The following is a 26,815-nucleotide window of genomic DNA, read 5'->3' on the forward strand; positions in this document are numbered from 1 at the left end:
TGATGTTAAGTCTGGAGCAAAAATTTTTAGCACAGTCGTAGAGATACTATCTACATGAGGCTCTTATTAGTATAAAGACTACTGAGGATTTTTTCGTCTTTCCGGTGAAATATCAGAGACCGTTCTACAAAAAGATCTGCTATATTTTTACTTATATTATGCAAAGAAGCTTTAAAATGAGTTGTTTATAGCACAGTTATCGCTAACATGTTTACTGACAGGGTTACTGTTGAATATATGCCAGATGAATATGAAAGCTTGCATAGAGATATAGCTTGGATGTTAATTTTAGAGACTAGTAGGAGGGATTTAGCAACACAATTTAGAATTTTTCTAATATCCGTCTGGGAAACAACAGGAGAGACATACTCACAGCTCATTCATGGTATAGTGGGAGATTTTCCTTTGATTTTTATACATTATTTTGAAAGAAAGAATGTCAGGATGTCTGATGTCTGCATATTTTTTATCCTGATATCATCTAGGTATAAGATAGATGAAAACAAAAGAAGGAAAAATCGTGAAAAATAATCTTAATGAATGAGGGACACTAAACATTAACTGCTGTCTGAGCAACCAATAAATGTATTTGTGTTAGGCCTTTATGAAATATATTTTGAGTTTATTGATGATTTTTTTAACAATTGTTGAAAGCTCAAGTACCTGTATGACAGACTTATGGCACTCGTGCCAGAGGTGGCACGTCTGAGAATTTTTCTGGCATGTCAACGATTTACAGGTGATATCCTTTTATGCGCTTCTAAATTATGCAACTTTTTTAATTGTTACGATACGTACAAGTTAATTTTTGTTTTACAAGAGAGAGCAGTTTGAAGACATGCATATGGTTGGTATGGTATTAACAAAAGATCACGCGACCCAAAGACAAAGGCAACCCACAATTGTTGAGTTGAAATGCTAATTCTCTTCAACCGAATTCCATAGCATCTGAAACTGGCATAACAACATTCACTATATATTTCTTAGTTTTAACACATTCACAATGGGGTGTCGTTTATCGTTCTGATGGAACTTCTCATTACTGGCAGGCTCAACTCACACAAAGTTTCAACTTTAGTTGAATTTTATTGCTTTTTGTTTGCGTTTGAGCTGGCAGACGAACTTACACATGCATTATATGGAATGTTTCAATTCATGGTAGTATTTTATGATCTTTGATTTTATTTATGATTTTATGATTTTATGGCCTTTGTGATCTATCATAATGACAGTGAGAATTTCGAATACAATCAAACAAACAAACACTTATTCCATGTAATTGAAAAATTGGACAGTAGCTTTTAGTTAGATGCTATGTTTTTAGTGCAACATATGGTTTTGCTTGAGTCTATAGAGCATATTTTCTGTGAGAAGGGACATGTGATTCATTAGTTAACGCCGTTTTTATTCTGGCTGTCTGTAATTGCATCATTTGTTGAGAAATATATTACACAGACTGCAAAAGACTCTGTACCTTATTCAGGGATGCAATGAAACTACTTGTTTTTCTTGCAGCTGTAGTATAATAGCTGTTGGGGAGGGCGTGTTGTTAACCGCGGGAAGCGAGTTACTATCGCCTCGACGTGAACATGTTTAAACATTTTTCGAGTGCGAGCTATATGCAAAACTTTTTAATGTCTTTTTTTTTTGTAAAGCAAAATCAGGGGTGTGAGTTATAAGCAAGGGCAGGTTATATTCGAGTAAATGTAGTAAGCGTTTCTCCAACAAGTTGACATCCTTCTGCTGCTTTCCCTGGCTCAGCTGACTTCTATGGTGAGTTGCAATGCATAAATATTTTTCTCACTACCGTTTTTTTTTTTCAAATTGGCATCATTAAAATCAGTTTATTAATACAATAATCAATTTTACACTGAATAATATTAAAAATTTATATATAAATAAATCTGTGTGCCTCAGTGAATGTGACGTTTGCACACACAGCACGCACTTGACCGCACGAAGGAAGACTTGCTTTCGAATCGATTCGGCGACAAAAGGAAATTTTTCTAAGCCTTTTTTTCGACCGGTTTCCGAGTTAGATGATCTCTGGCATGGGCAAGGGGTTTTTTGTCCCAGGAAATCGTTTTTTTTCCCGGAAACTGAAGAAAATCGACTGTAGAACCCACATTACTTCAGATTAGACCTAACTCTAACACATTAAATATATTGGGTTTGGGACCACTAGATGGTGGCACTTGCTGAGCAGTGTCTTTTTTACTGCGTGCCGCATATTTAGCAATAGCCTTGGGCCAGCTATCTCTGATTGGGTATCAGTGGAGATTGAACTGTTGAATAGATGCCAGATGAATATGAAAACTTGTATAGAGATATAGCTTGGATGTTAATTTTAGAGTCTAGTTGGAGGGATTTAGGAACACAATTTTGAATTTTTCTAATATCCATCTGGAGAAGAACAGGAGAGATATACTGACAGCTGTTTCATGGTGTAGTGGAAGATTTTCCTTTGATTTCTATACATTATTTTGAAAGAAAGAGTGTCAACATGTCTGATGTCTGCAGACATCCTGACATTCTCTCCAAAAGTTAGAAAGGGCTAAAACGGCCTCACCTACTCGTTATGCGAGAATAAAAAGGTGTTAGCCGATTTTTTTACAAATATTATAAATAAAATAAAATATTATTTATAAAATAAAATATTATAAAATATTATAAATAAATATATATATTATAAATAAATATATATATTATAAATTTATAAATAAAATAATTAAATTAGATTAATTTTCTCTTAATTTTTTCCCTATTAAAATTGCCCAGCACGTCAGCAACTCGATTTGTAAATTTTTGGCACATGCACATAAAAAAGGTTCACCACCACCACTGCTCTAGTATAAGACAGATGGGATGTTTGGGTTTTTTATTTGAGTCACTCAAGGTTATTTTGATTGTTTTGGTCTGTGTTGACACATATATTGAGCACTGAAGCATGGGTAGAGATAAGGTTTTTACCTGTGGTGAAATTTAAGGCCATCATTCTAGCAATACTTATTAGAGATATTCTATTGGAACAGCGATTTGGACACGAGAACTAAAACAGCAACCCGATAACAGAAAAGAGAGTAGAAATTCCAGAGCTGATCTTGCATAACATTACAGTAGTTCTGGAAAATGGATTGAGCAGGAGGAGGTTCTCCATGATTTAGCCACTTTTGCAATGTATCCCCTAAACTTCAACTCCCTATCCACCATCCACCAACACTCCAAAATCCCTGGCCTCATCAATCTCCTGGAGTGCAGTTCCACCAATGTGGTATATAATTTATAATTTACAAACAGAATAATTTACAAACAGAATATATATAATTTACAAACAGAATACTGCTGCTAATCTTTTCACCCCAAAATGCATAACGTTACACTTTGCCACATTCTATCCAAATCATCCTGCAAAATTTTGACATCATGTGCATTCACTATTGCTCTACCAACTTTGCATGATCAGCAAACAAATGAACAGTTCCTCTCAGATCCTTTCCTATATCGTTACTGAATAAATTAAATAGTAGTGGTACAAGAACAGAACACAGCCACACCACTTGTTATATGCTATCTTTTGGACTCTACTACTGAATAAACTACTCTCTGATATCTCTTCATCAACCACCCTCCTATCCATCTCACCAACCCTATATCCATCCATGGGGATGGATATAGGGTTGGTGCAGTTTACTGATTAGAATATGCTGCAGTTTACTGATTAGAATTCCATGTCGTATCCTGTCAAAGGCCTTAGCAAGGTCCAGCAGTGTCACCGTAAACCCATTACCCTTATCCAGTTCAGACGTCACTGTGTTATAAAACCTGAGCAAGTTACTGAGCCATGATCTACCCTTCACAAAACCATGCTGTCCCTCATACAGTGTCCCATTTTCATCTATCCATCCTGTATTTTCTCCTGTCTACTTTCTCCAAAACCTCGACAACGACTCCTGATATGCTGATCGGTCGGTAATTTGCAAGAGCAGTCTTGGAACCTCCTTTATGCAGTGGAACTAGTTTCCCTTCTTTCCATCCCCTTGGGATTAACCCAGATCCGTGATTCAAATTAAAGAAAATGGTCAAGGGCACTGATAATTCTTTAGCCACTTCACGTAAGACAAGAGCTGGTATACCATCCAATACGACAGATGTATTCACATTAAAGTTTTGTAATAGACTATTCACCTCGATTTCATTCACCTCAAATCCCGTATAAGGTATTAGTTCATTCCTGCACTATCACCACCTGGATGATATACTCTTGCAAAGTGCTCACTCAATAATTCCACTATATCAACTGATAGAGTTACCTCCCTACTATCGGGATTCCTTAAAATCATTCTGCCGTATACATTTTTTCTTTTACTTGCAGCATATCGAAAAAACTGTTTAGGACTCTCTTTAGCTTGCATGGCTAATTTCTTTTCATAATCCGCTTTTGCCTTTCTTACCACACTCGTTACCTTTCTGGCCTGTGCTTTATACTGTTCATGGGCCTGCAGGTCACCTTTCTCCCTATATTTCCTCCACAGTTGTTTCTTTTTTTGCAGCTCAAGGATAATGGTGTTATTCATCAATTTAACCCCTACTTGATTTACTATCCGTACTCTAGGTATATAGTCAGTCATTACCTCCTTCAAACGCTCCTTTACCGCTTCCCATGCATTATCAACCTCCCGCCCTTGCAGTTGTACATGCCATGGCACTGACCCAAGCAATCTCCTAAGCTTTTCATTCATACCAGCCCGGTAATTCCACTTCTACCCTTTCTTAATTAAAAATTCCACACATATGTATGTAAACTGAGGAACACCAGTATCAAACATTCCATATCCCATAATGCTCAAGATCATTGTACTTCAGTTAACCAGAAATAAATTTCAGCACCTTCTAGATATATATTGGAGTACAGGTGAATCTAAAATACTCTACAAACTTATAAAAGCCAACATACCCATAAGCATCGTAAGGCTGATCAAATCTTATCTCTCTGACAGATGCATTCAGATAAAAATCAATGGAATTGTATCATCCAGACGAAAAATTCTGGCAGGTGTACCCCAGGGATCTCTTCTTACCCTCTACTCTTCTCGATCTATGTAGCTGACATCCTCCAAACCGAAGAACAACTATCACCGCCCTATATGCGGATGATACGGAAATATTGACCAGCTCTCTCAGCCCCAAGCTGGCAGTCAGAAAGCTCCAGGATAGCATGTCTTCTCTTGCAAAGTGGTTCTCGGATTGGAGGATTCAGGTCAATCCACAGAAAAGCTCAGATATGCTTTTTACCAGAAGAAAAGTGCTCATTAATGAAGACATCCAACTCTATGGAAAAAAATATTTCGTGGTAAGCAGAAACCAAGTATCTGGGAGTTCAACTGGACAAAAAAACTTAGATTCAACTGTCACATTAAACTCATTTGCTGCAAGATATCCAGAGCCATAGCACAGCTTTGCCATGATCAACTCAAGAAGTAAACTTTAAGTACAAAATAAACTGCTAATATACAAGATGGAGTCCTGTAATTACTTATGCCTTCCGAGCATGAAGCTGCACCTCATAGTCTAATATCCTAAAACTCCAGAGGATTCAAAATAAGGGCCCACGGATGATTTTGGGCCCACCGTGGTATGACAGAAACACCCAGATCCATCGGGAGACCAAAACCCCATACAACGCCCCCCCCCCACTACATGATGTAGAAGAAACGTTTTTCGCCAGAGCAATCATTCATCCTAATCCACTGATCAAACAAGCCACATAATACGATGAGACAGTCTACAGCAAGCACAAAAGAACAAAAGCAAACCTGGTCACAGCTGAAATCAACTATCCACATTGCCAACAAAGGAGAGCATAAAGCTCAAAACTATCCCATTCATCAGTTTACCTACCCAGACAAAAGGGAATAAAAGCATATTTGCTTCGCTCATCTAGACAGTAGTGTTGTTGCCAAAATACAGATTTACCAGAAAATCTTTTAACAAATGTATCTGCACACGTTCCATGCGATTGAGTTTCTAGTTACATTCGAAAGAATGAGGAATACTTGGAATTTTAAGATGCACTAACGCCCTGGCGCGGGAATTTTATTAAGTACATCCGAGTATGAACATGTTGTTGGAATGTATTTCAGGGTATGAACTTTTGTGAAAGAATGATTTCTGATTCTGATTGTTTATCATGAAGTTGATATATCGTGATTAAATTTTGTACTGTTGTTGAACATTAATTTAATCGGTAAAATACCATTTATTTGTGTGTTTTAAGTAAATACCATTTGTTTGTGTGTTCACAAACCAAAAAAAAAAAAAAAAATGAATATACGTTGTGCAAAGGTAATTTGATTTCATTAAAAAATTAGATTATTTTGTTTATTTATTACACGTACTAAATAATAATTTCAGTGTAGTCAGTATAGATTACAGTTAGTAAAACTTTTATTAATTTTATGTTAAAGAAGAAAATGCTTTAGTATTAACATAGAACTTCTACGGAATGATGTATTCTGAATTAAAACATGATCTTAAAAAAGGATCACACGTAAAGAATCACACCAGTTAGCACAAGTAATGTGAATATTATCATACATGAGATGGGCTAGGCAAAAATGGGATGGCATGAATGCTGTATGATGGTGGTGACCAATAGAAATAGCATTCAACAAAGTAAAATGACCAAAGGACAAATGAAGAGTAATAATGAAGTTAATATGGAAGATGTAAAAATGAGTGAGAATATTAGCAGAGCAAGATATTCAGAGTGAATTGATAAAGAATTAATTAAGGGCAAAGTGACATATGCTATTTCATTTAATGAAGGGGTTAGCTATTGAAGATGGAAGACATCTGTAAAAGTGAAATTTATTTTTAAAAAATTTTATATTTATTATTTTTTTTATATCCCACACATGAAAGGCAGAAGAGCCTATAGCATACAGATACCATGTGAGGGTAGAGTCAGGAATACAGTAATCTGTTGATATTCTTTATTTGTTGAAGGTCATATTCCTTTTGAAATGCTTTATGAGGGAGACTGTTCCACATGATTGAGATGGAAGGAATGAATGATAACTGAGAATAGCAGGTTTGGTAAGTATACAGTTCAATTGTAAAAGAATGCTGAGTAGCTATAATAAGAGTTCCTGTAAATCTAGCAGAAATGTGAGGCATAATGAATGCTAGTCCTGCTGAACAGTGGCCATGAAAATATCTGTAGAATAGATGCAATGCAGAAATTGAGCTTCTATGGGATAGTGGCCAAAGAGAGTCTTTAAAAGAAGTGTGATTTATGAACTGGACTGCCTTTTTTTCTGAATGAGGGAGGTCTTAGGTGCACTACCCCATGCATGAGAGCAGTATTCCAATATTGATCAGATTTGGGTTTTGTTCACAGTAAGTAACTGTTTGGCATTGAAGTATTATTATTATTATTTAGGCCTCCAAGGAGTCAAAAGACTCGTCGTGGGAGGTCCTTCCTAGGAAACAAAGTCTATCATACCACTCCTTTAACTCATTGACCGTTCTCGCTCTCACCACTCTATCAGGCAATGCATTCCACGGTTCAACCACCCTCCATTGCAAAGAAACCACTCCTCACTCTCTTGCTCACAGTTTCCTTTCATAATGTCCAGGGATGGTCCCTTGTCATCACTCCTTCCCACTGTTCAACCAAGCGAAAGAACTCTCCAGTGTCAACCCTGTAACCACCTCTCAACAGTTTAAAAAGTCTCAATCATATCACCTCTCCTTCTATCCACCAAACTCTGCAGTCCACATTCCCTCAGCCGATCCTCAGAACTAACATTGTACAGTCCTGAAACTGTTTTTGTTATCCACCTCTGTACCCTTTCCACAGTTAATTTTTCCCCTTCAAATCCTGGGAATCAAATCAGAACAGTAGTCTAAGTGTGGTCTTATACAATGGAATGATAATTTATCTCTGCAGGTTGGCGTCCTTCTCATTATTGTTGCAATCCTTGTTACCTTCACCACCTTTGCAATATGTCCCTTGAATTTCAGTACCTTCAAGTACTTTCAAGTACCTTCTTGACCAGAAAAGGATGCCAAGTTTTTTGGAAGCTGTTGATGCTATTGAAGTTATATGATTGTGCCAGGAAAGGTTTGGAGTAAGAGTTCAGTCCAAGAAGCGAGATTTCTTCTTGATTGTTGAGTTCAGCATTATAAAAAAGTAAACAGAGAAGATCTGAGGTCTTTTTTTATGGGAAAACAAGCAAAACTGCATTTTAGAAGCATTGAAGTTGACTATATTGCACCTCAATCATGGATATTGTGAAGATCAGTGTTCATGGCACTTATTATAGATGATCTTGAAGCAAGAGATGATTGAGTACTTCAAGACCTGTCATATGAGTAGGATGAGTGGTGGGCTGTCATCGACCAAACTATGAATAGGATTTGCAGTCAATGAGAGCAGGTATTTATATAAATCAGGAAGAGTTTGGGTGAAATTACAGAGCCCTGAGGGACACGAGCATTGACAGGAAAGTCTGAGGAGAGAACATCATCCGCCATTGCACGTAGGGATCGATTTGAGGGAAAACTGGTGATTTATTACATAAGTATGAAGCTGCAGATTATGGTAACTTGTTGAGAAGCCCTTGATGCCAGACCCTATCCAAAACCGTAGAGAGATGTCAAGAGCAACAACACAGGTTTTTCCTAAGCTTTTAGTGAAGTCTGGTGTTTTGGTCTCAATCCACTTGTGAAAGGTTGTTTGCTTTTCTTGGACAGCCCTAGCACATTTATTTGGAGAACCATGGTTTAGATATGGATTACAGAATTTGAACAGAGTGAGGAATGGGTTCAAATGCGAGTGATGTAGGCCAGGAGATCTCCTGTGAATCTGAAGTCCACAAAATCCATATTGGTAGTCATTAATTAGATTGCATTTCTCAAGATGTTGAAGAAGCTGACTGTTGATAACCTTCTCCATTATTTTAGGCAAAAGTGATGGAAGACAGGTAAATAGCTTGATGGCAAACATTTATCTTCGTTTTTTTTTAAGAATTGGTTGTATATGAGCTTTCCTCCATGCTCGAGGGTGGATGCCAGCTGAGTACTGTCTGTTTAGTGAATAGATGATAAAGAACAGGTGTTAGTTCAGGAGTACATCTCTTGAGCACAGTAGGCAGAATTCCATCAGAACTGGCTGTCCCTATAGTATCTAAGTTATTCAAGATTATTCTGATGTCTTTCAGGTAGAAAGTCACAGGAGTCATGAGATGCAATGTTCTAGGAAGGAAAGAGATAATTTGCCATGGTCATATATCTAGGAGTTGGAAGAGAAGAATGACGTCAAGGCATTAGCCTTGTCTTTAAATGATGTTACAATGCTGCTATTAGGGTGAGATGGAGGAGGAAGCACAGATGGACTACAGTTGCACCTGACAGCTTTGGCTAAGGACCAGAATACATGACTGCTGGTGGCATAAGCAACGATGAGTTTCCTACATTTATCTTTGTTGAATTTTGACTTTTAAACTTTGCTGTAAAAGGAATTAGAGATGATAAAGGTGACATGAAAACTGGAGAAAAAAGATATCCTTGAAGTATGGAGTAATTACTTTGAAAAATTGCTAAATGAAACAATCAGTGACAGCACAGTGGTAAAAAAACACTGACCAGGCATGCAATCAGGAATACATATCCATTCTTGAAGTAGAAAAAGCCATCAAAAGCCTGAAATGTGGAAGGACAACCGGAGCAGATGATATTTGACCAGAAATGCTCAAGTATGGAGGTATAAGTCTTATAATAGCTGCACTGAATAGTTCAGAAGGACGAATTCCAGATTATTGGAGCAGAGCTCTCATAATACCCATATATAAAAAGGGAAATAAAACTGAATGTAAGAATTACAGAGGTATTTCTCTACTGAGTGTTCCTGGTGAGATTTATGCAAGTATACTTGAGAAACGGTTGAGAATGATTGTGGAAGGGGAGCTTGGTGAAGAACAAGTTGGATTTAGGCCAGATAGAGGCTGTCAGGATCAGATTTTCACTTTACAACAAATAGTTTTGGAATCATGGAATATAACAAAGATATGTATTTGAGTTTTGTAGATCTAGAAAAGGCACATGACAAGGTGCCGAGAAAGTCTTTATTTGAGTTGTAAGTCATCAGTTAGAATTGAAGGAAGTACAGGAAGATGGTTTAATATTAAATCTGGTGTCGGACAAGGATGCACATTATTCCCTCTTATTCATTATCTGTATGGATCACATTATGAAGGAAACTTGTATTAAACTTGATATCAAAATTGGAGATGTTAATGTCAGCTCTTTGCTTTATGCAGATGATGTTATACTTTTAAAAAATTCCTCTACAAGTCTGCAAGATTCTGAGTCCTCATCGAGTCCTTAGACCCATCACCTCCCTTGATGAGTCTAAGGACTCAATGAGTTCTTAGACTCATCGAGGGAGGCCGTAAACATCATTTCAAAATTTTGCACAGTATCGATCATACTTTGCTTTGAACTCATTCACAGTCATGGCACTCTCAACAGACTCTGGCAGCTTATTCCACTCATTCACCACTCTCCAAGTAAAAAACTTATGTCTAACACAATTGCTAACTACACTCTTGCTCAGTTTCCATGGATAGCTCCTAGTTCTTCCACCACTCCAGGCCTGTTTTGAAAAATTTTCTCTGAATTAATCTTTTTTTTAAGAACCCCTCAGTAATTTGAATGTCTCAATCATATCACCCTTTTTCCGCCTATCAACCAATTTCTGTAACCCACAAATCTTCAACCCGTTTTCATTAGGTTCATTCCATAGACCAGCTACCATCTTGGTCTCGCCTCTGGATCCTCTCTGCCTTCTTCACATCACTAAGAAATCCTGGTGCTCAGATCTGCATGGTAGTCAAGATGGAGTCTTATCAAGGATCGATAAAGAGGAACAATAACCTGCTTATCTCTGCTCATCAAAGTATTCTTCGGTAACCAAGTGATCTGATGAGCTGATTTAGCCTTTTGCTATGTGCCCCCCCCCCCCCCCCAAAAAAAAAAAAAACCTTTAACTCCCTATCCACCAACACTCCCGAGTCTCTGGTTTCATCAATTTCCTGGAGTACAGTTCCATGAATGTGGTATACTGCTGTTAGTCTTTTCACTCCAAAATGCATAACCTTACACTTTGCTACATTAAACTGATATCCATTCTCCTTAGCCCAATCTGCCAATCTATCCAAATCATCCTGCAAAATTTTGACATCATGTGTATTCACTATTGTTCTTCCCAACTTTGCATCGTCGGCAAATAAATGAACAGTTCCTCTCAGATTCTTTCCTATATCATTAATGAACAAATTAAATATGCTATGAAAGTCAGCAATAACAAGACAAAGACAATAGCCAGAAGCATGGAAAATATCAACTGATTATGAATGGAGAACCTATAGAACAAGTAAAACATTTCAGCTACTTAGGCACAAGTTTTAGTGAACATGGCAAATTAAATATGGAAATAGACAATGCAATTAACAATGCTGGTATGGCAGGAAGTCAACTGAATAAATTTATATGGAATAAGAGAGAAATTAATCAAACACTAGCTATATACAATGCAGTCTTCAAACCAATTTTTACTTATGGATCTGAGAGCTGGGTTAGAAGCAAAACATTTGACCAGACTAGAGACTGCAGATATAAGAGCCTGAGAAAGATTACGGGCATGAACAAATGGCATCAATGGCAATATTAAAAACGAGGATATTAGGAAAGAACTTGACATTGTTAGCATCCAGGAATGTGTTAGCAGAGCTAATCTCAGGTGGTATGGTCACTTAAATAGAATGGGAGAGGAAAGATTAGCAAAACAAGTGTTTTCTTTGAGGTTGTCAGGAAAAAGACCCAGAGGTAGGTCAAAATATAGGGGGATTAATAGAGTAAAAAATGCCTTAGATGACAGAAATATAAGATCTGATAATGCTGGAGTCTTGACAAGTAACAGATTGATTTGGAGGAAAATTGTAGATAGGAAGTTAGTAATGTTGTAAATTTTGCATGTAGTACTGTCATATCCTGTACACCCTTTGAGGATACATGTCTTTTATATCCAGTACAAAAGGAAGTCTTAGGATTCTTATTGAATTGAATAACTGCTGTAACAAAAATTGGTATAAAAATTAATAAGACAAAAACTAGGAAAATAGGTGGGTATATGGGAAAACATCAACAGCATTTTTACTGACCAATTTTTCCCAACAAATTTTGGCAGTTCATCACTCCACCTTCTTTTAGGACGTCCTTGGCCTCGTTTCCCTTCTTTTGGAATCCAGTTTGTTACTATAGCTGTCCATTGCGCATCTTCTCTTCTGAATAGATATCCGGCCCATTTCCATTTTAGTCACCTATGGTGCAGAATGATGTCAGTGATGTGAGCCTGGCTTCTTATCCAGGTGTTTCGCTTCTTATCTTTTAATGTGATGCCTAGCATCAACCTCTCCATTTTTCTTTGAGTTGTTAGTTTATTTGCCAGTGCTTTTGTTAGCGACCAAGTTTCACAATCATATGTGATGACTAGAAGTATACACTGATTAAATGTCTTCTTTTTTAAACAGAGTGGGACATCATTGTAGAACCTGTAGAAGTTATATATTCTGGCTATGTAGGCAAAGTTGTAGTGAAGATGGCAAATTAAAAATATGGAAATAGATAAATAGAGTAAAGAAAACCAGTATCGGGCAGAGCCAGTTGATGAAATGTATAAGAGAGAAATTAGCCAAAATGCTGAACTAGTAGAATTCAAGAATCATTGAAACCAATTTTGACTTATGGATCTGAGAATTTCAAAGAAAAAATTGATTGCAGATTAGAGATGTGATCGTTCTGAAGAAAATTAGGGGCTTGAACAAATGGAATGAATGGAAGAATCATTAAAAATTAAGATATTAGAAAGGAACTTGACATTGTCATAATCCAAAAATGTATGAGGAGAGCTAATTTAATAAGCTTGTATAGTGTCTTAAATGAAATGGGAGAGAAAAGATTAGCAAAGATAGGTATTTAATTGGCAAGGCTGAAGGAAAAAGACCCACAGGAAGACTTAGATATGTGTGGATTGTATACACCTTTAAAGATTGAAATATTCAATTTGAGAATACCAGAAATGTGACAGACTGACTAATCTGGAAGAAAATTATTGATAGGAAGCTGGTAATAATGTCAACACTTGATTATGCCATACAGTCATTGTGTATTCTACACTCCTTGAAAGTACATAACATACATTTTATAATCTTTCATTGTTTCCTTGAGATTACTTTTTTTCATAAACATTCATAAAACCCATCTCTAAACTTAAACTACTAGCATTATTGTTTTGTCCTGCTGCCAAACATTGTCAGATTCAAACTCCTTTTTCTGCTCTCCAATAATACATATTCCTCCTGTTTTTAAAAACAACACTTCCACTTAAGGGTATCCTCTTTCGAGAATAATTAAGATATATATATATATAAGAGGGCTGTTTGATAAGTCCATGCAAAGTCTAAGAGATGGCGCCCCCCAGTACGTATTGAGGTTATTTTTAGTTGCTGGCAACTGTTGGAGGATTACACACTAAGTTTCAGTCAGATAGACGTAATCCTCCAATCTATTACTCTGTGTTTGGCATTCATTTGAATCGATCAAGTACCATGATTTGTGAAAAATGGATGAGAAAGAATTTCGTGTAGTGATCAAACATTACTTTTTGAAAGGCAAAACTGCTTGGGAAACCGAAGCTAAGCTTGATAAACATTATGGTGAGTTTGCACCTTTGATTAGAAAGGTTTATAAGTGGTTTAGTAACTTTCAAAGTGGCCATATGAGCACAAGTGATGCTGAACGTTCTGGATGCCTGTTGAGGTCACTACTCCAGAAATTATTGAAAAAATCCATGATATGGTGATGGATAATAGAAGAGTGAAGGTGTGTGAAATTGCTAAGGCTGTGGGCATTTCAAATGACTGCATACATAATATTTTACATGAACATTTACATATGAGGAAACTATCTGCAAGGTGGGTGTTGCATTTGTTCACACTGGATCAAAAGCATCAACATGTGAACTGTTGCAAGGACAGCTTGAAGCTGTTTCAACGGAATCCAGAGGAATTTTTGTGTTGCTTTGTAACAGTGGACGAAACATGGATTCATCACTACCAACCTGAGACCAAGGAACAGTCAATACAATGGGTTGCAAGCGGGGAATCTGCACCAAAGAAAGCGAAAACCGTTCCTTCGGCAGGAAAAGTTATGGGCACCGTCTTCTGGGATGCTCATGGCATAATCTTCATAGACTTCTTGGAAAAGGGCAAAACAATTACTGGAGTGTATTGTGTCTTTGCTGGATCATTTAAATCATGAAAAAACGAATGAAATAAGGAAAAACGACCACACTTGGCAAAAAAGAAGATTCTTTTTCACCACGACAATGCATCTGCTCACTCTTCCGCAATTGTGATCGCAAAATTGTTTGATTTACATTGCGAAGGTCCTTTCGCATCCCCCCCACCACTCTCCAGATTTGGCTCCCTCAGACTACTATCTGTTTCCAAACATGAAAAAATGACTGGCAGGAAAGAGATTTTCATCAAACAATGAGGTGATTACCAAAATAACTGCCTATTTTGAAGAGTTTGACTAATCATACTATATGGACAAGATCAAAAAACTCGAGCATTGTTGGACTAAGTGTATAGACCTCAAAGGAGACTATGTTGAAAATAAAAAATGTTTGTCCCAAAAAAATTATGTTTTTTTCATTTTTGCACGGACTTATCGAACAACATATATATATATATATATATATATATATATTCAGCATCATTCAGTGATGAAATTCAGTATCAATATTCAATATTACAAGTGAAACTGCAGATTGTGGAAAATTTCACCCAGGAAATAAAACAATATTATCATATCATTTGGGAATGCTGTAAGAAATTCATCATTGGTTCATGTTTAAAAAACTCATACTTGTTAAGGCAAGATCTTTACTTTGCATTTCAACTTTTGAATATTCAGGAAGTTAAACCAAAGCAGATTAAAAAAATAAAGTGAAACATGTTCATACATTTCTTAGAAAAACAAAAATGTAATACAAAATACAGTGTTGACCCTTGAAGAATGCGAGTTTGAATTGCACGGGTCCACTTGGATGCTTTTTTTTTTATAATAAATATTGAAAATTTTTTGATGATTTGCGACAATTTGAAAAAACATGCACGAACCACATAGCTTAGAAATATCGAAAAAAATTAAGAAAAAGTTAGGTATGTCATGAATGCATAAAATATATGTAGATCCTAGTCTTTTATCATTTACTACCATAAAATATACACAAATCTATTATAAAAAGTTAAACTTTATCAAAACTTATCAAACACACAAACAGTTACAGACTGTACATCACAAAATTCACAGTCGAGAGAAATATAAACAAACAAAAGATGCAGTATTAAATCATAACTGCATAAAATTAACTGTTGCTAATTAGTTAATTACTTTAATTAGTATAAAATAAAAATTTTATAACAATTCATTCATTAGTGTATAGGCTAGGCTACTGCGAAGCAATCGTATCGATTGTACTAGGCAACCATAAAGCCTAGAATGAATTTTACCATGAATCGTTGTACCTGTAAATAAATATGAATAATCATTTTTTCACATTATCTTTTCATTTTTAATGTCTAGTGTTAGTAATGCATATAACACATACATATAAGACAATATCGATGTAGATACTGACAGACATATGATTCATCTTGTAAACAGACAACACAAACTTATGGTATCGAGTACTGTAAGTGTATGTTCACTTCCTTATTTTCTCTAATAACATTTTCTTTTTTTTATAGTATTTTATTGTAAGAATATAGTATATAATACATAACATACAAAATATATGTTAGTCAACTGTTTATGTTTTCAGTAAGGCTTCTGGTCAGTAGTAAGCTATTAGTAGTTAAGTTTTTTTTTACGAAGTCACAAGTTATATGTGGATTTTTGAACAATGCAGGGGTCGCGCTCTTAATCTCCACATTGTTCAAGGGTCAACTGTATTTCTGAATATTTACTTGACTGGTGATATCAGTTATTTTGCTCAATTAATTGTCATATTTTCAGCCAGAAGATTTAATGAATATGCAACATTGCAATCTTCTCTGTTTACCAGAAAACTATCAGATGAAATATTATTTTTATCATGGTTTGTCTTGGCCACAGGTAAGAATTTTAGAATTCAATGACATTGAATTTAGCATAAACACAATAAATATGGGATTTTAATCCCTGGATGTATCATTTTAATAACACACAGGGAGAAATATTTACTTAACTACTCTCAATGAATAGTGAAGAGGAAAGGGATGAGTGTATTTATCCTAGCGGTAAATGAAATGACTTCCATATTTAATTAAACAGTGCTTTTCTTGCACATACAAAATCATAATTTTCTCCTGGCATATACTCTCAAGGATAGGGGTATATTCCAGAGAATGTGACTAGATAATTAATAGCACAGTATTTTCTATCAGTTTCCTATCACCAGCTTTCTTCCAGACCAGTTTGTTATTTGTATCTTTTCTCATTTGATCATCTGTAATATTTTGTTAATGTAAAGAACTCTTCCTGACTGTATCAGTCCACCTGTATTTTGACATTTCTTTTTTTTTTTTTGTCTTTTTCTGCCATTTTTGCTTCACTTGTTCTACTAATTTTCATTTCCCATTTTTGTATGTGACCACACCATCTTAGATTAATGATGGTGTGGTCACATTAATAATGTCATTCTTTCTTGATATCTTCATTGTTAACATATTTTTGCCATTGATGTCATCTGTTCACTCTTATAACATTCCTCTTATATCTGTAGTCCACTCTTTGAACAATTGTTCAAAGAATGAAGGCTATCTGGTCTTAAAATGAATCTCACAGATCCTTATTAAATTAATGCAACCATACTTGTTGCGATTGAGAAAGTGCTTTATAGCTGATTCTGATTTTACAAATAGTCTCTCAGACCTATGACTTCTATGTAATAAAGATACTTTCCTTTATCTGATCCTATGTGAAGGAGTATCTAGAGCAGCATGGTCTGCCAGTCCTTCCTTGCTATACAGATGATCGCGGATGCAATTTTTGTGTTCTTCAAGGTAGATATTAACTACCAGTCTGTTCAAAGAAGTCCAAACTGCAGGAACAAGGAACTTTATACACTCCAGATGTTCAAGAGGATGCATCTTTAGAAGGTAGCTAGTGAGTCATGTCACTTCACGACTCACTAGCTACCATCAAGCCAAGGCTTGTTCTAATGACCTAGCCCTTGAAACTGAGTTCCTTTGCAACACCTTTTTAGCCATTGGCTAGAGCCCATATAAATTAGATGAAATATTGCATGCACCTTCCCCCCCCCTACACACACAAATTCTTCCAACACACAGGATCACTGCAAAACTGTTCCTATCCCATGTTAATAGTATAAAAGAAAATAGCCAAAGTTTTCTGCAAATATGATCTCCATGCCACTTTCAAGCCTTTCTTTCAGCTAGCTACATTCTAAAGATTAACTGTATCCTCTTAAACATTCCAGAGTGTATTCCTTGTGCCTGCAGCTAGGCCTACTTTGGCCAGATAGGTAGATTAGTTTACAATCTGTCTTGAGGAACAGAAAAATTACATCCATGTTCATGTGTATGCAAGTTGGGATTGGCAGACCATGCTCTGGATAGTCTTATAGGATCAAATGAAGGAAAACATCTTTATTACATAGTTGTTATAGGTCTTAGAGACTATTTTTACAATCAGCATCAGCTGTGAAGTGCTCTCCAAACCTCAACAAGTATGGCTGTCTTAATATATCAAAGATCTGGAAGACTGTCATTTTAAGACCTGATAACCTGACTTCTCTAAATTAACTTTATGGCTATCCAATCCATAGAGGATGCCATGTAAGGACATTAGTTCTGTTGTCAGTTACAATTTAAATTGTTTTCCTCAGTTATGTAGTTCATTGCTGCGTGCCTATCACAATTATAATCGAGCTCTGATGATCCAGGTTAGAAAACTTGCAAAATATTAGTGAGTTTTAAGGAGTATATATTTCCTCTCTCTTGATATTATTTATACTGCTAAACATTCTTATGAATTCATTTTTAGTCGAAAAACCCTTATAAAAATCTTTACATCCTGTTTATCATTCAAACTTAAGTTTTTCTAATGAAAGAGTATAAATTATGGATTTGGAGGATATTATAAATCCATGATTACTTTTATAGTCAACTGTTTAGAGCTGAAACTTAGTTTCAAAATTTGCCACCGAGTTAATGAGAATATAACCTTTGGCATTGGAATTTCCTTGACATAGATTATTATCAACAGTATTATGAAATTCCTGATGGGTACCCTAAAAGAGGCATACTTGGTACTACATTATTAGGTTTATATTATTGGCAGGTTTCTCCTAATTAGTGTTTTGTTCAGTCTGCAGTATTGTAAGAGATTTTATTTCAGTCATCTGGGGTACTTCCAACTATAGCAATTCTTCTAGGACTCGATTGTTCTCTGAATTTTTTTTTTTTTTTGTTGTCATCCTTGCCTCAAATATGTGATTTGCTAGCCTTTCATATTCCATTCTGATTAAGTAACCATACCACCTAAGATTACTTTTGTTCACACAGTACTGAATGCTGACAATGTCACAATCCTTCCTTAATATCTTCATTTTTAATGTTTCTGTCATTGATGATATCTGTTCACTTCTAGTTTTTCTTACTACTCTGTTTTAATTGAACTCTCTGATCAATTAACAGAGATCTGTTTTAATTGATCGGAGTTGTGTTAAATATCTGGTTTATTTTAACCCAACTCTGAAATCTGTAAGTTAAGATTGGTTTGAGCACTGTCTTCTATATAGCTACTTTGCTGTTTTGACTAATTTCTCTCGTATACCATATAATTGTATTCAACTAGCTCTTCATAATGATCATCTCATATTCCTGATATGTACTATCAAGGGCTATACAGGATACCATGATGATACTACATTAAAAGTTGGCATTCTTGCTAATTTTCTGTCAGACATTTTCCTCCAAATTAGTCTGTTATCTGCCAGGGCTCCAAATGTTGCCTCTTATATTTCAGTCTCCTAAGATACTTCTAACTGCATCAATTTACCTCCATCTTGGTTCTTCCTCTTGGTCTCTTTCGTGCTATGTTGTCATCAAAATTTGCTAATCTTTTTTCTTCTATTCTGTTTAAGTGACCATACCACCTGAAATTAGCTCTGCTCACACATTCCTGAATGCTAACAATGCCAGATTCCTTCCTAATATATTCATTTTTATGTTTCTGTCATTGGAGCTATCTGTTCACTCTCTTAATTTTTCTCAGAACTCTCATATCTATGGTCTCCAGTCTTTGATTGAGCATTTCATTTTTAACTCAACTCTCATATCCATATGTTAAAATTGCTTTTAACACTTTTATTTTGCTAGTTTAGTGTCCTGACTAATTTCTTATTCCATACAAATTTATTCACTCAACTCAACCATACCAGTTTTGTTAATTCTGTTATCTAGTTCCATATTTAATTTGCCACTTCACTAAAAATAGTGCCTGTATGGTCGAAATATTTTATTTGTTCTATAGGTACTCCATTCAGATTGCAGTTAAGTCTTCTCTGCCTCTATTTTCATAGGCTTATTTGTTCCAGCATCTATTTAATTAAGTGAAGAATCCTGCCACTTTGTACTGGATTTATTTAGGAGTTGAATATTATCTGCATAAAGTAATGAGATGAGATTAATATCTCCAATTTTGATATCAGGTGTAATATCACTTACCTTCATGATGTGATCCATACATATCAATGATGAATAATACTGGAGATAGTGTGTGTATTCTTGTCTCGCACCTGATATTACATCCAGGTAGATATTACATCTTTCTGTATCTCCTTCAATTCTGATTGTTGATTTACAACTGAAATATAGACTGTATTGTTCTGTACAATGTTCCATTTACCCCATATAATTGTAGCATTTTAAAAAGCTTTTTTTTTTTTTAGGCACCTTGCCATGTACCTTTTCCAGATACACAGATCCTTGTTATATTCCCATGATGTCTCAGGTATCTGTTTTAAGGTGAAAATCTGATCCTGCCAATTCATTTGACTGAACCCAATTTGTTCTTCTCCAAGTTTCTCTTTAACACTTTTCCTTAGCTTCTTGTCAAATATACTTGCATAAATCTTACTTGGTATGTAGAGAAATTCCTCTGTCATTCTCACATTCTTTTATTTCCCTTATAGATGGGTATCTGTGAGTGCTCTACTCTGATCATTTGGAATTAAACTTTTGAAAAGCTTTTGAAAAGTTTTACTCTGGACATATTGTTGTATGCCTTTTCTGGATCTACAAAACTTAAGTACAGATCCTTGTTATATTCTCATGATTTCCCAGCTATTTTTTTGTAAAGCAAAATTTTTTCTTGTCAATCTCTATTTGACTTGAATTGAGCTTGTTCTAATAATAATAACAATATGATGTTTGTAAAACTTTTACAGTGGCTGCACTGGTTTTACAAACATCGTATTGTTATTATTATTGTATAGGCAACCAGTATTTGTGCTTTTGTCAAGGAAGCCCTAAATGTTATGCCAAGCACTTACCAATATATGCAATATCTATCATGCTTCACTTTGAATTCATCCACTGACATGGCATCCACAACAGACTTGGGAAATTTGAAATTTTATTCAATATCCTATCCAGCATAAATATAAAAGCATATAAGAAAACTAATACATATTCATTATGATTATATATATTCATACTAATCATTTCATTTGTTCTCAGAACTCAGCTGTGACCTCTTGAACTACTTATCCGGTGATATCTTTACAACTATAGGTCTTTTTACTGTAGACAATAGTGATACCTACATATCGCCTGTAGACAGTTGATATGTAGGTTTTCATATTGCATGTTTGTTCATCATTATCCTGTTAATGCCTCTTTTCTTGGAAATGATCATCAATTACATTGCACTTAGATTTTCATGTGTTGCATTAATCTGAACTTTATCTTTTATAAGAGTTCTCACAGTTGATTCATTTCATAAACATGTGCAATGTATATAAACTTATTACCTATTGGATAATGGGAATGGATATACTATGATACTGCAACAAATGGGGATGGATATAAAATCTGGTGATATGGGTAAATGGATAGCTGATGGACAAATAATATTATATGGAGGAACAGAATCCAGGAGAAGACAGGTGGCTAGTGGCATGTTTCAGGCCTCTGGGCTTGGAACCCTGCTGTTTAATTTGGACATAAAGCTGTATAACTGAGAGGAGACCTCCACATAGCCTTTAAAGGAATGCGGAGAACCGACCAGGGCTTCTGACCTAATGTCCAATCCTCACCTTCTCGTGGTGCACCCTGTAGGTATCCACCTGAATACTGAATGAACGAGGATGGGCTGGAAATATGGGATTTAGCCAATCAAATTGTATTCTTATTGGCTTAAACCAAAATAAAAAATGATGGTACAACATGGCAAAATTTAATGCCGGCTGGGGCGTCGCCTGGTTAAACAAGGCCCCATTGTGTTCGCCAGGGAACCAGGGCAAGCAGCGAAAAGTTAGCAACTGGAACAAATCTGAAAACACGGTCAAAGTTAAAGACCGGTACTATCAACATAAGAAGCCTGAATGGCAAAGAAATGGAGCTAGCTGAGGAATTGGATAAGTATCAGATTGACATAATAGGGGTGACTGAAACAAAAAAGACAAACACTGGTGAGATCTTTCTGATCAATAAATACAAAAGGTTATATTCAGGCAATAACAATTAAGGAAAAGAAGGAGTAGCCATAGAATTCAACACTAAATACGAGACTAATCTTCTTGAATGGCAAGCAGTCTTAAGTAGAGTAATGTGGGCAAAATATCAGAATGGAGAACGAGACTTATTTGTGCCTATGGTCACACAGAAAGTTCTACTAAGGTAGAAGTGGAGGAATTGTCTGAGGCTTTAGAGAAAGCAACTGACACAATGAAAAAGGGAAAGTTGGTCCTTGTTGGGGATCTAAATAGCAGAGTAGGAAATGATTGTCAGACATACAAAAATATTTTGGGAAAATTTGAAGAGAAGAGCAAAGCTAATAATAATGGCAAATACCTGTTGGATTTCTGCTCAGGACATGGACTGGTTATTATTAACACCATGTTCCAACATAAAAATGTGCACAAATTCACATGGAGAGAAGATGCAAGGAATAAGAAAAGTCTCATGGACTATGTTATTGTTGATAGTGATGTTATCCGACTGGTGCAGGACACCAGAGGGTACAGAGGACTTGAAATGGAAATCATCACTATTTAGTGTTGAGCAGGATAAAATTGAATTTCATTTTGTTGAAAAGAGGAACGTTGAAGAAAGTTTTAAAGCAAATAAAAGTTGAGCAGCTTTCAGATGTGAATTGTAGACTAAAATACACAAACGATATTGAAGAAAAAATGAAGGAGTTCGAGAACAGGAACCTAACCTTGGAGAATCAGTGGCAAGCTTTGAAGAAAACCCTGATTGATTCAGCCAGAGAGGTATGTGGTGAGGTTGTCTGTAAGGATAGAAAATTCAGAACTCCATGGTGGACACAGGAAGTTAAAGAGGCAGTGAAGGAAAAGTAGAAAGCATATCAAACGTTCCTGGCAAATAACTCAGCTAGTGCTGATAGATAATACAGAGACAAATATAAGAAAGCTAAACACTGTGTAAAACTAGCTAAACAAAAGTCATGGGAGGACTTTGCGAGAATATAGAAAATAAATATCAGGAAGGTGGCAAAATATTCTGGAGGTTGTTGAAGAAACTTAGGAATGGAGGAAAGAGTGCTATAAAAGGAGTTAGAGATGATAAAGGTGACATGAAAACGGGAGAAAAAGATATCCTTGAAGTATGGAGTAATTACTTTGAAAAACTGCTAAATGAAACAACAGTGATGACAGCACAGTGGTAAAAAAACACTGACCAGGCATGCAGTCAGGAATACATATCCATACTTGAAGTAGAAAAAGCCATCAGAGGCTTGAAATGTGGAAAGGCAGCAGGAGTAGATGATATTCGACCAGAAATGCTGAAGTATTGTGGTATAAAAGTCTTACGGTGGCTGCGCTGCATAGTTCAGAAAGCCTGGACAGAGGGACGAATTCCTGATGATTGGAGTAGAGTTTTCATGGTACTCATATATAAAAAGGGAAATAAAACTGAATGTGAGAATTACAGAGGTATTTCCCTACTGAGTGTTCCTGGCAAGATCTATGCAAGTATACTTGAGAAACGTTTGAGAAGAATTGTGGAAGAAAAGCTTTGTGCAGAACAAGCTGGATTCAGGCCAATTAGAGTCTGTCAGGATCAGATCTTCACTTTACGACAAATAGTCGAGAATGCATGGGAATATAACAAAGATCTGTATTTAAGTTTTGTTGATTTGGAAAAGGCATATGACAAGGTGCCAAGAGAGAAGCTATTCAATACGCTACAGTTATATGGTGTCAATGGAACATTATATCAAGCAATACTTAGTCTTTATTTGAGTTGTAAGTCAGCAGTTAGAATTGAAGGAAGTGCAGTAAGATAGTTTAATGTTAAATCTGGTGTGAGACAAGGATGTACATTATTCTTTCTGTTATTCATTATCTATATGGATCACATTATGAAGGAAAGTGGTATTAAACATGATATAAAAATTGGAGATGTTAATGTCAGCTCTTTGCTTTATGTGGATGATGTTATACTTCTAAATAAATCCGCTACAAGTCTGCAAGATTCTCTGACTAAATTGAATAACTGTTGTAATGGATATGGTATGAAGGTCAGCAATAAAAAGACAATGAAAATAGGCAGAATTATTGAAAATGTCGACTGTGTTGTGAATGGAGAACCTGTGGAACAAGTAAAACATTTCAGCTACTTAGGCACGATTTTTAGTGAAGATGGTAAATTAAATATAAAAATAGACAACAGAATTAGCAAAGCTGGTATGGTGGGAAGGCAATTGAATAAATTTATATGGAATAAGAGAGAAATTAGTCGGAACACTAAATTAGTTGTATACAAGACAGTGTTCAAACCAGTTTTAACTTATGGATCTGAGAGCTGGGTCAGAAGTAAAACACTTGACCAAAGACTAGAGACCGCAGATATGAGAGTCCTGAGAAAGATTATAGGCGTAAACGGATGGCATGAATGGCAATATCATTAAAAACGAGGATATTAGGAAAGAACATGACATTGTCAGCATCCAGGAATGCGTTAGCAGGGCTAATCTCAGGTGGTATGGTCACTTAAACAGAATGGGCGAAGAAAGATTAGCAAAACAAGTGTTCTTGGCAGCAAAATGACTCAGAGGTAGACCAAGATATAGGTGGATTGATATGGTACAAAGTGCCTTAGATGATAGAAATATAAGATCTGATAATGTTGGAGTCTTGACAAGTAACAGACTGATTTGGAGGAAAATTATAGATAGGAAGTTAGTAATGATGTAATTTTTTTTCATGTAGTACTATCATATCCTGTAAACCCCTTGAGGGTACATGGCAGGAATTTGATGATGATGATATTCAGTTGATTGCTGATGATGCAAAGTTGGGTAGGGTAATAAATCAAGGTGCTGTAGACAGCTTGTAGGATGACTTAAATAGGCTGCCAGTATGGGCAGGACATAATGGATGTTAATTTAATGTGAAAAAGTGTAAAGTCATGCATATTGGGATACAAAGATTACAAGTTGTGTACCACATTGAAGGAACTGTACTCCAGGAAATTGAAGCTAAGGATCTGAGGATAGCTCTATCTACTGAAAAATATGAAATATTTTTCAGTAGCTAGAGCTGAAGTTTAGAGGCATATTGCTAAAGTTGCCTGGGTAGCTCACAGGATTATTGGTTATTGAAGATCACACAAGCAGAGGAAGTTATCATGCTGGGTTAGTTTCTTTCGGATGAGGAAATTATGAAGAGGATCCAGAAGCAAGTGACCAAAATGGTGAGTGGTCTGTGGAATACTCCCTATGAAGATAGATTGAGGGTTTGTGGATTGTAAAAGTTGGTTAATAGGTGAAAAGGTGGGTAGGGTGTATGATAAATATTTAAGTTAAAGGATGTATAGGATTAAGGGGATAATAAATCCCTCATTATTTTAAAGCTGGATACAAAACTCGGAGATTGAAATCTAAGAGTTTCATGCCGAAGAACTATCGGTGTGTCCAAGCGTAAATCAACACCTGGGTGGTACAACACTAGGGCAACTCAGAGCAAAGGTGGAGCAAACTCCATCACTATCTTTAATATTTTTTCATAATGTAAAACGCGGCTCCTAATAGATGTATTACTGTTTTACATTATGAGGAGAGATCACTACCTAGACCGGTCTCGACCTTTATTGAGGTCTCATCAGTGAGTAGGTAGACCTGGAAATACCAAGGTTTAAGTGAACCGAACTTACATATACCCCTACTAACGAATTTCCAGACCGGTGTACCCATATATTATTACAGTCTTGGCTCTTTATCGTAGTAATAGATGTATAGGATTGTTGCACGGGAAATGTTTCTGCACTTGGCTGGAGAGGAGGAGGGCAGAACAAGAGATCATCTGTGCAAGTTGGGTAAGAGTATGGCTAGAAAAGGTGTGAGAACTAGATTTTTTGCTTGGAGATTGGTGATTGAATGGAATGGGTTGCCTGAGTCAGTTGTGATTGCTTTGACTGTTAATGGTTTCAAGGAGAGGTATGATGATCTCCCACGATGAGTCTTCGGGTGCCATTGAGGTGCCCATGCAAAGATAATAATAATAAAGTTAAAATTATTAAACTACATTTTGTGTCATTTAATTTCTCCTTCAGTCTCCATATATAAGGTGCTTCTTCTTACCACTGTGAATATATGTTTTCCTTATACTTTTACATTTGATACATATTTATGATTCATATTTTGTGTACATTAAGTGGTACACAGATTCACTAACACAACCAGTGCTGAAAGTAGAAACAAACAGAATGGCAATGCAATTATCAACCCTGCTGTAGCTTACTAGGAAATGTTCAAAGTGGCACTTTATAGATGGCATTGTTAGTTGCAAGTCAAAGTACTGCAACTGCAGATCGCTGAATGTGCAAAACTCAAATCATTATAGTCAAGGACTTTACTGGATCAGCTCTTTATCCAGGGGGCTGTGTATTTGAATCTCACCCATGGGCATGGATATTATGTAAATGTCATTAGGTAATAGATAGATTTTATCATCCAGTGTGAGATCACCACCTTGCTTTAAGCCATCTTGTCTAAATCTGGTTTAAAAAAATCCATGTTTGGTCTTGAAAGAAGGATTTCTTGGTTTTCTAAATCATAGCCCACTCATGGTATATTTTGACAATCACAAAAAAAAGAAAAAAAAAAAGCCTCCATTGCACTGTTTGTATTGATTATACTCTTTGGTTGGAAAGACTTGGGTTTGCATCTGGGCATTGTCTGGTTCGGACCCATATGTGTGCAAAGATGTCTACATGTGTAAGGCATTAGAGAATAATAGAGATCTGCAAGTTGTCCAACTGTGTCAGACAGATTGCAGACAAGACAATACAAAAGAACAAACAGGTAGATTATATCTGTACATGAATGCTAGGAGTATCAGAAACAAGGGGATAGAGTTTGTCGCCTTAGTCAATATGTTGCAACCTCAGATTGTAGATATTAGTGAGACCTGGCTATCAGAATCAGACCT

General features: G+C 35.9%; 1 protein-coding gene across 3 annotated transcripts in view; it reads left to right on the top strand.

Annotated features, from left to right (window-relative positions):
* The first annotated feature begins 6,113 nt into the window (after window positions 1-6,113).
* Window positions 6,114-26,815, top strand: part of vnc (GNAT family N-acetyltransferase vnc) — a 100,449-nt gene continuing 79,747 nt past the window's right edge. For all 3 annotated transcript variants that reach the window (XR_016550268.1, XR_016550269.1, XM_090412393.1), the window contains exons 1-2: window positions 6,114-6,342; window positions 16,147-16,245. Coding sequence is in view for 1 of the 3 variants with exons in the window: in XM_090412393.1 (XP_090268519.1) it covers window positions 6,322-6,342; window positions 16,147-16,245 (120 nt within the window). In the remaining 2 variants the exon portion in view is untranslated. The remainder of the gene's footprint in view (window positions 6,343-16,146; window positions 16,246-26,815) is intronic.

Source organism: Typopeltis vanoorti, chromosome 22, assembly GCF_054136105.1.
Source record: "Typopeltis vanoorti isolate ZY-2024b chromosome 22, IOZ_Tvanoo_1.0, whole genome shotgun sequence".
NCBI classification, from domain to species: Eukaryota; Metazoa; Arthropoda; class Arachnida; order Uropygi; family Thelyphonidae; genus Typopeltis; species Typopeltis vanoorti.